General features: G+C 39.3%; 1 protein-coding gene across 8 annotated transcripts in view; it reads right to left on the bottom strand.

Annotated features, from left to right (window-relative positions):
* The window catches only part of EHBP1 (EH domain binding protein 1), a 211231-nt gene that overhangs the window by 55464 nt on the left and 138973 nt on the right, over window positions 1-16794 (bottom strand). For all 8 annotated transcript variants that reach the window (XM_082303308.1, XM_082303307.1, XM_082303306.1 and 5 more), the window contains exon 14: window positions 15273-15416. In XM_082303308.1, coding sequence (XP_082159434.1) covers window positions 15273-15416 — 144 coding nt within the window. The remainder of the gene's footprint in view (window positions 1-15272; window positions 15417-16794) is intronic.

Below are 16794 nucleotides of genomic sequence, written 5' to 3' on the forward strand. Positions count from 1 at the left end.
TGTGCTGATTAAGCCAATCATCACCAGCGGATAAGGGAAAAACCAGCCTAGTTCTTGCTTAAATTCAATTCAGGTATTTGAACCCTCAGTTACTGAGCTTGGCAGAAGAAACACTGGAGCAATGAAACTGAGATCAGAAAAAGTATATAGATTAAGTTTTGAGGTACAGAAAAACTGTTAAACAGCGTATCAAGCTAGAATTTGGAAAGGAAAGCACTTGGGAGAGGTATGGGGGCACGAATAAAAATATTAAAAAAAACCAAACAAACAAACAACCCAGGAGACACAAAAAGAAGCACTGCACCAAGAAAGGACCAAGCAAACACACATACAGTGATTTTTTTTTCCCGTACAGTTGAAAAGAAAACTCAGTAAAATCTTTCACCCTTTGACACGAATCTGACATGCCAAAGAGACATTACAGTTTTCTTTGTTATTTTCCCCCAACTATTTTGTAATGGTTTAAAGATCTGCCATGCAGATGCACAGTGAGGAAAACTTCACTATTTAAGGACAAACTCTTCAAGAATAAGTAATGTAATTCCTTGTTTCCCTCCTATAAAAATGTATTGGTATGCAATTTTTATATTTCACAGTTCACTGACATCTCGGCAAGCTTTCTTCCACTGCTTCAATGGTGCTACTTTTAATTTTATCCTCCTTAGTCCTAGTAATTAAAGTGATCAGCAGTGGCATCCCAACGGCTTTGACACAGCTACAACCCCCTAGCTGACTCCGGCTTTTAAGGGAAAGGGGAAGAAAAAAAAGGACGGGAGTTTCATTTCACTGGAACAAGAAAATCAAGCTTCTCCAATCCTCAACTTTATCCAATTGTTCTTTCAGCAGCCTTTGGATCTTAAGAAACAAATAAAAATGGCTGCCATTAGGGGGTCCTGTTTGTACTCGCCGCAGATGGCAATGACTGACATTACTTTGGCCAAAAATTATGCTGTGGATTTGGGAAGGTGAATTCGAATGTGAAACACTGGCGGGGCAGTTTCCGAGATCATTACCCAGCCAGCTGAGAGCTGCACAACTCAGGAAAATATTGAGAGTGGTGGAGTCTTTCAGGGGAAAAAAAACCCCCAAATACCCCCTTAAAAACCATCTTCTTAAATGACCGAAAATTTTGCAATCTTCTCACATTAAAAAGAAAAAAGAAAATAAACCACAAAACCTTTGCGAGGGATTTTTAGTCCTCCTCTGGCAGAATTTTGGGAGGATCCAAACTGCATTTACACCAGAATTCTGATAATATATCATCCTCTCACTATAAAAAAAAATATAATCTGGTGAACTGCATTTATTTGACATTTAAAAAGTAAATTCTTTACCGTGCCCATAGACTGGGGGACAAAAGTAACATTAAAAAAATGTGGTAAAGTACTTATAATCCACAGCAACAAAATCAAAACAGAATTGTACCTATGAGAGGGAGTGATTCCTGAAGCTGTAGGTTTCAAAATGGTTCGTGGTCAGCTGTGAGTGCACAGTACATCTAAGAGAAAGAACTTGACTGCCACCTCTTTCATCATTAGACAGGAAGAACGGCTCTGTTATTAGCCATTCAGAAAGAAAAAGACTTCTGTGCTTGTCCAGAGGCAAGGATTATCAAAATGTACCTATTCAGGATTACCAAAATGTACCTATTCAGTTAGGAGAGAAGACTGAATAAAAAAAAATAAGAAAAAAAATAAAATTACACGAGCTTTAAAGGTTTGAGCAGGCTGGGTTGTACTGTGACCTTGATCAGCTCTTGTTTGAGTAAATAGGATTTGGGATGAAACATTAAAACTGTTTAGCAGATCTTTTCAAACCATTTCAAACTTTTCTTATGTTGGTATATAATATAACCAGACATGCTTGTAAATGGCCACACCTGCTCATTCCTCTGGGGATGGCCTGATCTCTGCCTTTGCTAACAAAGAAAGGACGGGAGAAAAAAAAAATCAGCCTTTCTTGTTGCAAAACAGAGTGGAAAGTCAAAATCTTTCTCAAGTTTGTCCCATCTGGTCAGATTAAATCTTTGATCACCCTGGGGATCACATTTATGTTTGGTCTCTAGCACTGCTTCAGAACAGCTCAAAATACACAGGTAGTGAGCAAAATACGGATTGCTAAGCAAGAAACACTTGGCATAAACAAAAGTGGCTTTGCATTTCTGTGACTATTCAGATCCTGGGAGGTAGTAAGCAAAAACAGACATAAACATCTTGGGTATTTTCTGCCTTCTGCCTGGTGTCTACATCAGCTACCTCACTATCCACACATTGCATGTAGCTTGAAAATAATTTTTCATGAATGCCTATCACAAAAAGTATCAAATTGCTTGTCTTAAGTAGCTATTGGCTTAGGAGCTATGGCACTGATACACTGATGAGACAAGACAGAACGAACACAGAAGTAGCTCAAAGCCTAAAATTGGAAGAATCACAAACAATATCTTAACAAAGCTGTCCCCCTTAAGAAAAAAAAAGCTCCCAAAAATTCACAATAAAATGGGGTTGAGTGGCTGTAAAATGGAAAACATCTCCTTAAACCAAGGAGGCATTTTTAAAGAAGTAGCCAGCAATTTCTTTTACTTCTATTTTTTAATTTTTAAAATAATTTTATGTTGTCTTGGAAAACGTACAATTCACTTGGTACAGTATTTCTGTGTGAAGAATGGTGGCTGTAGAAAAACAATCCACTGATAATTTAATTCCTTGTGTCATTGTGAAAGTGAAAAACTCTTAGTTTACTGAACGGAAAAAAAAATTTTGAAAAAAGAATGGCTGACTAAGTAAGTATCACCTTGTGCTACATCCAAGGCCTCTTGCTGGTTGTCTGGCTGCTCTTTTGTAGGCAAAAAGGAGCTGAACGCTCTCTGGCTCCTTAGATCTGGTCCAACAAATGCACTGCCAGTCATGCACACGGATCCAGCTTAAAACCCAGTGTGAGCCTAAAAGAAGCTAGTCAAACTGGCACCTACTCATGCAGAAGTAGATAGATTTGTCATGACAGGCTGATTATTCAATGTAAAGAAACAGTTTAGCTTTTCTAATCTGGTACAAATACATCTTTCTCAGAGAAAAAAGTAAAAGGTCTAACAGTTCAAGTATTTATAAGTAAAGAAACCAACAAAAAAATTGTAACGTCAAAGTGAACCACAGGTATTTGTGCTGGAGCATTCTGCTAAACAGCCCCCAAGTTCTATTCAGATAAATAAGATTTAACCCATTTAACCATTTGGGAGCTGCACATCTCCGTGACAGAGGTGATCTCATCTGTTTCCCACTGCACTTGGCTCTATGGCAAGTTTTAGGGACAGGCTGAAATATCCAATTCCATAAAACACGTTGTGTTTTCCTTCTGCCCTTGCTCGCTTGCGTGCTCTCCCAGAGAACCCTGCAAGGGCAGCCCTGCCAACCCACAGGGCTCCCAGGAAACAACCGAGAAAGCTGACCGAAACCAAAAGCACAGACAAAGGCCTCCACTAACTTCTTCCCTGGAATTTCCCCTGCTTAGGCAAGTTTGTGATCTCCCCCATCCAGGAAGTATAATTAAGGTCAACAATCACCTAAGGTGCTGGGATCCATGAGCGTGTTCTGCCTGTCATTGTGGCTGTCAATGCTATTGGCATGACCCACAAACAGGGGCTCAAGTGTGCAGGCTCAGAAATATCCTAAAATAGTGCCATCATCCAGACAGGGCAGAGCGTCCGATCCGAGATGAACAGGCTAAAGATGGTGTTTTCTGTGCCTTTCCACAGCCGAGTTACAGACAGAAGTTAAGAAAGCTGCTTACTCATTGTAGGAGTCAACATTCGTCGAGCTCCACTTAAGGGATTTTCTCCTGTGTAAACTTGACTTTATAATTTAAAAAAAAAGGGGTGTTATGAAACAAAGGCTTTTGGCAAGTGTATGGGATGTGTAAGCTGGAGAGCAGCATCTCTCAGACTGCCATCCTGGGAAGCTTCCTCCTCAGGCGGGCAGCCCCGCGCCAAGGGAGGGGACGTGCCCTCCTGAGGAATGCTCCCGGGTCACTCCCAGCCGAACAAAGCCAGCGGGCTGCAGGGGGCCTCCGAAAGTTGGTTTTCCTCCCCCCCTTCTCTCAATTTTTGGGGGAGGGTAATGAGGTCCCTGTCTGCTTCTATGTGATGAGAATGAAAAGAACAAGTGCAAACCCTACATCTCCCTGGACCCTATTTTGCTGGGTGTTTTTTTTTGAAAAAGTCCTGCAAACTGCTGGCAGGTTTTTTTAATGGAAAATACCAATCGCCTAAGATCTATACCTAGCCTTTTGCCAATAATGAGAAAACTTCACCTTCTGTCCCCAGCAATTCTTAGGAAATCTTTTGCTGTTATTCCTACAAATCCAATTACAGATTGTTGAGTAGCTAGTGGAGTAAGCTTATTGAGGAGTGTCACATCACTAAGTCGTGCGTATGTGTTTCAGTTTGTAATGTGGTCTGAGCCGCTGTAGAGGTGTCAACTTAAAATGCAAGTAAGTAGCAGAACAGGGCTAATCCCAGCCACTACTCCCCTGCAGCCAAATTGTAGCGCAATGAATGACAGTGGAAATGCAAAGATGCCACTGTGCTTATCACACACAGCCAGATGGTGGACCTGGATCAATGCACACATGCCACGATCAATGCATTTGATAAAGAATTAAGAAGAAAACTGTACATGTTATCAAAGAACTTGTACATGGCATAATTATGATTCTGCATGTGCTTACTGATGATATTGGAGACTCAGAGGCAGGTGATAATGAAACTGATAGGAAGAAATAGCTTAAAGGCTACAGCATATGGCCTCAGCACTAAGAAATCTTGTCAAATAGTTCAGAAAGCTTTTTTAACTGTTATTACAGGCTGCTCATAGTGCAAGCTGGTGGCAACGTTTTAATTTTTTTTAAACCTGAAATGTCAAAAAGTTACAAAAGCTGTACTTTTCAGAATGGTTCAGAAAATAATTAAGATGCTATTGTGTTTTAAACGTGGCAAAAAACTTACAGGTAGAGAGAGCATTCACAATTTGGGGGGTGGGGGGAGTAGTTGGGCATTTAAAAATATAGATAAAATTCTGTGTTTCCTGAACAAATGCATTTAGACTTTGAGGGAGCTTGTGGTGGTTTAAGGAATGTATTGTGGCAGCAATTTGCATCCACCAGCATGCCAATTTTCACAGATGCAGTTTCGCTATTGTCGAAATTTCGGTATTATCGAAATGTATCGAAATGTACTCAACATCAAACGTAGAGTATTTCTCTGATCGCATTTGTGCTCTGTCAGCTGCGTTACAGACACCTTGGATGTGAAAAAAGGCAATTAAAAATTTGTGGAAAATAAAGTCTAAAGTAATAAAAAAAATTTATAATGTATAAAAAGTACCTAAAATACAAATTCTCATGCTCCAGTTGATAGATGAGCTGTCTAATCAACGCCTGGACGTAACTTAAGTGCTCTCATTAGTGTGAAGACCTTCAGGCTAAATAAGACTAAATCCCTTAAAAATTGCTTCTGCAATAGAAAAATCCCCCTTACCATTTTCCTCTGCCTAAATCATATCAATTAAAAAGAGAGAAGGGGAGGTAGGGAGAGAGAGAGGCATTTTCACATGACTTTGTTTTAACTGACACTCAAAAATCTATCTTCTGAATCCAATTTAAAATGTTTCAGAAAAAAAAAAGTTCATTAGCAATCAAGGAAACAAAAAAATCACCCCGAGTTTAGTTTCTCTTTCACTTTAAACCTGAATCTTTACTCAGTGCTAAGGTGCATAATGCCCATTGAATCCTTCACCGTAACTTCTTTTTTCAACCCGAAACGTTTAATCAACGTTGCAGTTTTACATTAAATGATAAAAATTTATCAAAACGATTCTCCAGAAGAGTGAACCGCTTATTTTATTTTCAGCAGGCTGAGGAGGGACACTCTCCACCTCCCCCCCGCTCCCCGCCAACCCCCGAATTTCAATTTGTCCTGACAAACCATTGGGTATTAAATTCTAAAGGCACGCAGAGTGCATAAAGAACTGATGGCTTGATTAGCTCTTGTGGTGCAATTGAAGGAGCTGTCTCTCTCCCCGCTTCTCCATTTTGAGAAACACTTTGATCTTCGTTCAAGTCAATTCATGAACATCAACTGACAAGACTGCATGAAACACCCCAATGGTTAGGCCCAAACTCTAGCAAACTATTTGGTTTCATTAAGGCTTTAGGAGAAGTGACCAGTGACAGTCCTTTCATTCAGAAGCCAACAGGCAAGTGACTATTTAAACTTTAATGTGCACAATGTACTGCTGAAGGCCACTACACCTATAGTCAGTCACTCAAGTATGAATGCCTTTACCTACTATTTTGTGACATGTGAACTGCTAAGTGCAGCTGCAGTCTCATTAATGCATTTGCCCAGATTTGTTTGCAGGACTAAATTGACGATTCACAGAATTTCTGGTGAGAGAAACAACTGTATCTTCAAAGGAAGGTAGAACAGCAGGTGCTATGTAAAAGCCACCGATTAAAAACAGATTGTGTTTTTAAATGCAGTAATTTACTTGAGGTTTGCACAAATGTAGCAGAAATATTATCTGTTCCAGTTGAAAATATGAAAGAATTTGAACCACATCACCCACAAAACGCAGGGTGTTTGGGCTGGTGTTGCGCTTTGCTACAGTACACTACTTACACATCACTCTTCCCCTTTTTTAGTTGCCCTCTCCAAAGAGTCCCACTTCAAAGAGTTCATTTTTGCACCAGTTCCTGTCAATGCAGGTCAGAAACACTAAAGTGGAAAGTGGCTGCAGTGCCGTGGCACAAAGAGTCTCCGCGGCTGAAATCAAACAAAGCCCAATTAAACTAATCATAACGTCCCAGTGAACACAAGGAAGCTCACCTGGTATTTCTGGACTTCTTGTGTGAATTCCCAACTCTACTCGGTACTTGGTACTATAATTACCCTGACCAAAATACTGTGAAATTACTGCTCTGATCTACTAATGGCTGCAAAAAATCCCGTCGCTGTGGTTCCATGCCAAGGGGCCGTAGCAAGGTGGCGCAATGCTTTCTGACAGAGACGACAACTTCGAAAAACTCAAAAGGGAAAATTAACGGGATGTGGTTTATGTTGCCAAGGACTGTTCATTAATTACCAATTTAATCACTGCTGGAGGCATGACATTACAAAAATCTGGCTGAAAGTTCTAATAGATTATGAAGACCACCTAAGAAGAGTGACCAAGAAATGTACAAAACAATTAATACTGTTTCACTGCTATCAAAGACACTCAGATTATTTTACATCAAGTGAAGCAAAAGAATTAGTAGCTTCACAGTGCCACCACTAGGAACTGTAAATACAATGGCACACAATTAGTAATGCACATGTGACTTTTCGTTCAAGGCATATATCCTTGGGAAAGCCAGAACACGATAAGGAGAACAAAAGAAACATTTTTAAATGAAATGAATAAAGATTTTAACTCTACCCTTGTGCATGCTGAGCAATACCAGAATAGGCAATGGAAAATACAGCTCTAAGTAATGGCGATATCATCCTGGGATTCACAACAGCATGTACTGAACATCCACACGGAAAACGTCCACAGCTATTAGCAGCGATAGAAAAAGAGCATTCCAGGGGCTGAGAAACCCGGGTCTCACTCTGCACACAAAGGGATAGCTCTGAAACAGAGCTATCTTTTTTTTTTTTTTGCTAATATTTATAAATGGATAGAAGACACTAAAATTTTGGAACTAATTTTGATCAGATGATCTTAAAATTCCGTTAATAAACTGCCAGCCTATTTTCTGTCAGCGTGCGAGTTAATGGTATGGCTGCAGACTGTGCAGCACCTTGAATTTACAGCCACATAATAAATAAATTTATATATTTAGGCCAGATCCTTAAGTGGTGTAAACAGATACATCTATAACATCTGGTGTAAACAGATACATCTAATAACAGCAAAAAAAATCAGCTGAGAAACTCAAGCATTTTTATCTAAAACTGAAACTGCCAGCATTTGTCGTGCATTATCAAAGGTTATTCTTTATTCAGGAAATCCTTCCTGCTATAAAACTGACAGTGCATACTAATTCTTCTTCAAAATTAGTTTACTTGCATTAATTGATTTATTTTCCCAGCTACATCAGGGACTTGTCTACAGCAATATTTTTGTACAGTGAAATATCACAACTTCGTAGTAAGAAAGTGCTTAAACAGATCAAATATGAAGTCAAAAGATGTAGAACCTTTTTGGAAAGTTACAGATTATTTTTATTTTTCATGTATTGAGGAACGTTAAATAAAACAAGTTGCTTGTTCTTGCCATCAAGGAGTTGAGATCAGACTATCTCAACCTTAGCGTGTCGCTATAAAGAAGTAAATATCAGGTCAGCTGTGGGTTTGAAGTGTTCAGTCAGCAGGTCTAACCTCCAGTTAAAGAAAAGTATATTGTTAAAACAACTAGAAAACTTGGAATGCTCATGAAATGTAAATAGTCTTATCAGCTAACACCATATTTAACCACTTTATAGTGGCATACAGACAAGACATATAAATGAACAACAGGGAATAAGTTACCAAAGCTCAGGGATTACCAAAATAATGTTCAATCTTTTTACCAATTAGATGGTAACTGCTTCTTTGTAATCTTGGGAAGATCTAGTGATCATATCTAAATCTGGTTGCAATTATCAGCATGACAGACTAGTCTTTTTTCAATCAATATTTTCCAATTAATATTAAAAGACCAAGGTTGCCACCTGCAAAGTCCTACACCTCAATAAATTCATGCTAGATGTTTAATTAACAAATATCCGGTTTTTAATCTATTTTTTTAAAAAGAAAAACAAGACAGGAATAACTTAAGAGTGCTTCCTTAAATGAATTCATATCACCACCTCAATCACAGACATTTATTTTTCAACTGAGGAGACTACAAAAGATCTTGCAGTGAACTGGGTGCCTTCCTTAATGTAACAGAAGTAGGGATTCTGGTTTGATGCAGAAAAAAAAAGTACTGAATGAAGCTATTTTGTATTCACTCTCAAGAACCTGAAATTATAATTGGAGAAAAGAACACTCGCATTGCTACCTTGAGTTTAAGGCATCTTTCAATCAAATTAAAATACTCAATTTTTGCTGTCAATTCTGAATTTGCTTTCAGTACCACTTCTGTTCATGTTGGCTACAGTTTACTTAGTGGAGAAAAGTTTGGACAGTTTGGAGCTTATTAGTACAGAGGGGCAGCAGATTATTGCAGGATATGCTCAAAAAATGGGATCATTTATTAAAACTTTTTTTCTGAGCATTTAAAATAATGCTTTGTTTTTATTTTATTGTAGTCAGCATACCCTGTATCTGTGCAAATGTATGCAACCAAAATTAAAGATCATAAAACCTCATCTCCTTCCAGATTCTGTCACATTCTGAAGCCTTTCTAAAAAGAACCTCCATTTCCACTAGCCCAGTGTACGCAAAAAAGAAAAGTTATCATTTTGCACTCAAATATTTATGAAAATGAAAAGTAATGGGCACAACAGATTGACACCTGAAGTAGAAAGAGCTTATTAAAAATGAATTAGATACAGCTGCAACAAGTCCTTTGAGCAAGGGAGTAAAAGCAGTATTCTGAGCAAGGAGAAACAATCTCATGGCACAGCCTGTTCCTCTGTCCTCTGCACACAGTGTTCGTGCGCTTGGAGGAGACAGCTTTTTGGTGAAGTACTTTGTATCTGCAAAATCTACTAAAAGATTTGAACACAGTCGCCACTGCTCTTTCAGATCTTTCTTTTTTTTCAATATACACATATCGAGGCAGCTATTGCTGTCATTCAGCTTGAATAAATACAAAATAACGGTAGCAGAGATAATTAAACCCAGATCTTTCTCTGTACAGAAAGCAGGGTAGCAACAGCTGCACTTAAGCACAGCAGCAGCTTCAGGATTACTCTCCGAACCCCTCCACATCATTTTATATTAATCTGGATTTAAATACTTATTCTCCAAATGGAGTCCCTCACAATTTTTAGCGTAGTTATACTCAAATGCTGCTGTGAAGAAAGAATTACTATTTTCCTATTTCACAAAAGGCAGAAGACAGTGATTGCCTCCAGGTATCATGCTATTGAACTCCTGCATCCCAGAATCCATGCCAGATGCTAAACATGCAAAATTTTTGGCCAAATCCATATATGGGTGGCCCTAAATTCACCAAGGAGGAATCCTTAGCTCATGCAAAATGCAAATAACTTCAGAAATGATCTGTGGTCCCTGGTAGGGAGAAAAACACATCCTTTGCCAGATGAGCACTATTTTTCATGAATTCCATTAGATATGGCTTTCCCTGCTAAAGCTGTCCACCTTACCAAAGCAAGTTAAAAGAATTTGACACAGGATTTAGGAGATGCCAGAAATAAAACCAGTGGGCATAATCTTAATTTTCATCCTGCTCTGTATCCTCTAAAACAGAGCCTTGTGGTGGCACCACCTTTTACCTTCACTATCTCCTGGTCTTCAGCTCAGACCTGAGCTCTACCCAGTGGTGTTCAGTACATTGGTTTATTTTCAGTGTTCCATATGCAGACCCATCAATACGTAGCATTATTCTTTACACCACAATATTCACATCTTGCTCTGAAGACAGAATTGTTAATTTTTTGATTTCTTTCTACACTGCCCACCACTATGGTATTTAAGAGCCTCAAAGGCATTAATCACATTCCCTTCTCACAACACACTGTGGAAGAGTTATTACCCTGCTCTTCTGATGAGAACTGAGACAGAGAGATCCAGCTAAAAGGATCTGTCGTTGGGTGCTTGCTCTGGGAAGCCTATAACCTGGGGGTTTTTTTTCAGTATACTGAGCTTTATACAGCTCTTTATATGTCTCAAGCACAGCTCCAACGGATTTCCCTGACAGACCTGGATGCTCAATAGATCTGCAAATCAAACTTTTGCCTCAAAGCAATACAGAAAGGAAGGATAAACAAATAGCGACCACCCGGAAGACATTAGGCTCAAAAAACTTAGTGGCACTGATCAGGAACTCAGGTAAAGGCAGAAGTATGTTTAATTCTTCCAAGCACCTTAACCATGACCTCATCTTTTCACTCCTCGCAGTCCCTGCTTCGTTTGTCGTACGCCTTCCAATTTCTGCAATCAAAAGCACAGAGGTCCTCTGGACAAACAGCCTTCTACATCACCTCTATCCTCTGAGGAAAATGAGACACAATTGCTTTGGGGAAAATAGTATGTGATCACATAATTAAAGACTACATCATAATGCATATACACAAAGGAGGTTAATTAAAGTTGCCTGTGCATTTCTTAACTCCTAATTCCATTCTCTGTAATCATGCTGACTCCATAACCATAGCCATTTGAGTTTAGAGAGTAAATGACAGCTGCAGTAAATTTCCATTATTTATGTGGACCAGTCACTAAAAGAAAATAAGATTTTGCCAACGGCCTTTGCAGATATTTGCTGACAGCAGAGTTATACGGAGATTTGGGAATTAAGGATTCCACTCCATGTTCTGCAGATGAGGGTTCCCCTCCTGGAAAGGCCTTTTAGGCCCATGACTTCTGAATATTTCCCACTCATTGTGGTCCCCTCTAGCCTGTCACTTTGCCAGATAGGTCGCACAGCCCAGCTCCAGTCTCCTCACTTTTCCAACATCACATTCCAGCCAAGCTGCCGCTGCTAACAGCCATCACTACAGGTTGATATTTTACAGCATCTGGTGGGAGCAGATATGTCCCTTCTAGCCCTGTGATATTCACCCTGAGAAAAGGCAGGTTAAATAAAAATGAGTAAGCTAATAAAAAGGCTCTCCTGGTTAAAAGCTAAGTGATTACCGCTGCTATATCAGATTGCAAATGACAGAAGCATCTCGTAAAAGAGTCACCACATGCACACGTACATCAAGAAAGCAAGCAGAAAGGCTGAGCTGTTTATAAATCTACCATAGAGAAAGGGACCCATGAGGGGATCAGTAACTCTGTTCACAGAGCTCTTAAGCTAATTCTTCCAGTCTCCAAAGGACTGCATCAATTTTAATGACACAGCTATGATCCTCCCAAACCATGAGCATGATTTCAAGGAGGTTCTGATCAATGCAGTCTCCTTTTAGACTTCAAATACCTGCATGCATACCTCCACATGCTGTCTGGCATGCATACAGCTTGAGATTGAAGGCTTCTGAGAAGCACCAAATAAGCAGACGTAACACTGAAAAAACTTCTACCATGCTGCAAGGGGGGAAGAAATGGGAGAAATGAGGCTATGCTCTGTGCTTAGAGGAGAAACGGGAACACTGTTTTTTTCAAAATGGACTTTTACCAAAACAAATCAGATTGTGACACACCAAGTAAACCTGTATTTATGGCCATACAGATTTGGAAATTTCCTCTCTGTTGTTGACCCCAAGCAGTGACACAACCCGTCCTCACCGTGCACATTGTCCAAGCCCACGCACGGGGGAGAACGCTGCTCTCACCTGATCACGGAGGAAGCAGCAATTCCTGGTTCTCACATGACACAGGGAAAGTGGTAACAGCAAGGCCTAGGAGATGAGACTTTTCTAAAGTAACTAATGACTCTGTAGGCTTCACTTAGCTGGGGTGACTGACAGAGCACAGTCTGAAAGACTAGGATGCTTAAAGCTCTTTCTGAGAAGGTATCAAAAAAGGTGCAATTGCAGACTTCAAGAGTTTCAAAAGTATTGCCCCTGAACTATCTCTTCAAAGTTTTCTTATTTAAAATTAAATCTTCCTGTTTCAAACCATTTTCTTTTGAATCTCAATCCATCCCGAAAATGAGCCTCATCCAATTTCCACTACTAAATGCTGATTCTCATTATCACAACTCTCATTTGGATAACACACTACTACACATTACTGCGCACTGACACATACAACACTGCTTTGAGTCAAAGTTCTTATTATTAACCTCAATGACCAAAAAACCATGAATAGAAATAAGTCTGTACTATATGCTAACTATCAAATGAGCAATGACCTGTAGAAAACTGGCAGAACTACATCAGATGGAAATGCCTCATCTCTACTAATATCAAACATGTTAAAGGAAAACAGAAATCAATGTGTTTTATCTTACACCTATATATGTTATGCACACATGCATCCTCTTTCAGAATATGCACATGTATGGATATGTAGATAACATATACATACATGTTATACACAGCTTTATATAATGTATATTATTACATACCAACTTTATAGACTAATATGAGAGTCTCCACATCTCCACAACACACTTCAGAGCTGAGGAGCTTTTGTCATTTTTATGTGACAATCAACTCAAGTCAGGAGTGCCATTACAGTTTGCTCAGAGTGCCCAGATTTCACATGGGCCAAGACCATTTCTTCTAGGACAGTTCTCCTTGAGCTTCTGGTGGAGGCAGCAACAAACTTTGGCTCTGCAAAGCTGCCCTAAAAGATTGCCCTTCCCTTTCCAGCAGGCTTCTAATTAATTTTTCAGCTTCTGTAACAAATGAAATAAGGTCCCGTGGGTAATCTGGCTGCCTGAACTACACAGTCCTGACTCTCACCCTGAAAACCCTTCACCCTCTCCTACCCTTCAGCTGGTTTTCATGGCCTGGACACCGTCTTCATTATTGTCTAACTTCACGTTGCCACCTACCCAGGGCATCTCTTCTCTGTGTGCCAGTGGGGCAGCTCCTTTTACTCCTGTTCGGATTTCATTAGCAGGAGTTTGAGTCTAGAAGAGAAGTTTTGTTTCCCAGTCCTATGACCTGCATCAGAATGGGCCCCAATCCTTAGGAGAGCAAAGGTAAAAGATGCTCTTCCTGGGCACTGTCCATACAGACAATTTTTACTGACACTTAGGAACTTTTCTGAACTTCAAGGCTCTCTGACAAGACTGTGGTATTAACACCACTTTGTTTTGAACAGATTTTTCAAGGGAATCTAACCTTCTTCCCAAATGTTATTTATTTTTAATATGGGTAAAGCAATGCTTTATCCAAGCAAATACAGGGAAATAGCTGAACAGGGTTTTTTTTAAGTTAAAAAAATTAAAAATATTACCCTGAGGCAGAAGAGCTGACAGGGAAGATTTCAGCTCAAACAATGAAATACTAGCAAAGTTGTAAAACCTTTGAAAATAGGAGCATGTAATAAAAAATGTTAGGCAACTTTAATTACAGTTGTTTCTGCCTGAGTAGTTGCCATAGTAACTTCTCCTCTAATGCCATTTTCTTTATGAAAAGGTAATTTTAAAAAAAAGTCCGAAGTGCAATTTATACTAAAATATACATATCTAGGAAAAACTTAAAAAACAAAATAAGAAAAAATTTGTTTATATATCATGATACAAATAACACTTGTCTGCGTATATGAAAATATTTCAAAGTAAAATGAAGTGTCAGTCTACAGAGAGGTATCTCTACAAAAAAGAAAAACCAGCATGGATCCAAGAGAGTTAAAAGAATGAAATGAGACACGTAAATCACTGTCTTCATTTTTTGATTGTATGATCCCATTTTTGTAAAGAGGAGAATCTGCCCCTCAGGACTGAGCTCTGAAAGGTGGAAACCTGTAAAGATTTTCTTTCTCTCTATCATTACTTTTCATTTACAGTTACATTTACATTCTCAGTTGCCAGTACAGTCTCTAATGTGCAATAGTTAGAATCACAAAACCAGCATTGCAAAAGTTTGCATAAAAATTAATTAGCCTTCATCTCCAGAGAGTACGGATCCTTCCAGGTCACCATGGAAGCCACTGGAGATGCAACCACAGCTGTTTCAACACTGGAGCTCATTCCCCAGCTCCACTTCCCCCCTCACCAGCATAATCAACTTTGGTGATTATGTGGAATCGTTCCATCAACTCTTTTACAAGACTGATGCAAGGAGCTCCATCCACTGCAACACCACTTCTAAAGCAGCAAGGAGCTCACATCAGAGGCTCAAGGAAATGACTTACATTAACTGAAAGTACTCAAAAATAGCACAAATTACTTCACCAGCATTTAACAAGTAACTTTTGAGTTTCATCCCACCAGAAACTATAGTGCCAATCAAAGAAGGTGCTCCCAGACTTCTGCTTCCAGGGAAGTGGGAGACACCTTTCTGTTGGCCACAACACCAGGAGAAACAGGCTTTAAAAGTGAATGAAGGACACATGACACATCAAACACAGAGAAGAAATGTTTTGCAAGGACATGCCCCCCCAACAGCACATACAATGCATTTTAACTCTGTAAACTGCAAGACTGGCCAATGATTCTTACATCGTTCAGCTGCTTATTGCGGGCTGGGATGAGGGTACTGGTTAGTTGTTTATTCCCTGCCTTTAAAGCTGCATCTCTTCTTGCTTGCTCAAGCAGAACTCTTGCTCGTTCTTTAAGTTCCTCCTGTCTTGACAACATACGTTGCTTAAAAACAAAGAAATATAATTAACAGCAAGGCAGCCTCAGGGTACTGAACATTTATACAGTAGTTAATAGCCAGAGGCCTTCCTATACAATAAGGGTCAGGAGACACATGAATTATGTCTTCATGAGGTGACAGAGCATTCTATAGAAACGAAAAGATGATCAGAATGTAAAAAAAAAAAAAGTCATAGGCCTTTATAATGTAAATAGGAGTTCTTTTCCTTCCCCTTAAAACTTAATTTCTATCAATATTTAATGCCTTTAAACTGCAACTGTGGAAAAACCCAACTGTGTTCACAGAAGCCATGTCAAACATGCTGTGTTGTTTACTTATTTACTTTAATATGTATGCAAATATGGCTACCAAAAAAATGCTTTGTTGGCTACTTATATGGGTACCACTCACTTACAACTTAAATTGAACACAAAGAGGCTGGGTACAAGGCAAAAAACCCTGCAAAAATATCTGCTTCTACTGAACCTATGAATATCCACAAGAAAATCCCTTCTTCATACACAGGATTGAGTATATTTGCAGAGCAGAAATGGCAAAAAGGGGTTCTGCACAGGCAACATGAGAACATGAGCAGCTCCCAGACAGACATGCTCCCAAGGGCTGGCTTCTTAGTCAAGGTCAACTGTGAAGACTGGGAAAATGCCTTTACAGGAGCCAGAGCTGGGGCAGGTGTTGCCTGTTGTGCTACTGCAGCAACCATGTGGAAATGGAGGTGGTTTACTCTAACCAACAACTGGTGTAGGTTCAGAGGGAGCCTCACATCTGAGATTTTATTACCATGTGCAAATGCACAGATAATTAACAACAAAAAACTACCTTTAAAGCCAACACTTGCTTTTTCTTGGCCTGTTACACCCTTGCCCATGAAAATCTTCAGAGAGAACAAATCCTGTCTCCTCCTGCTCTTCTATTCTTTATGGGCCAAGCTGTTCCTTTCTCATCCAGTACACAAAGATGATGATGACGATACAATGATGAAGAAGAGAAACCTCACAAGACTTCACTGATTAAAGGAAAGGAATTAGCTGGCTCTGGAACCAATATTTGGCCATTATCACCCATCTACAGACTGCTTCTCTTGCAATAAAATGAATCTTTATGGTGCTTACTCAGAAAAAATCCATAAAAACATTTGAAGCAATTCACACTACCAGAAGACTGGATATATTCTTTTCTTACCAGAGCTAATGGCACAAAGCCCAAACTCAAGAAAACTCTTCAGAGGGGTAAAATTATAAGCCTGCTTTGGCATTTTTTCAAATGGAGGTGGTAACATGTTTTACATATTTTTATGATGATATGATTTATTGATAATACTCAGCACATACATAATACTCAATAAATCTGCACAATAAATCTGCA

Source organism: Coloeus monedula (assembly GCF_965178545.1).
Source record: "Coloeus monedula genome assembly, chromosome: 2".
NCBI lineage: Eukaryota > Metazoa > Chordata > Aves > Passeriformes > Corvidae > Coloeus > Coloeus monedula.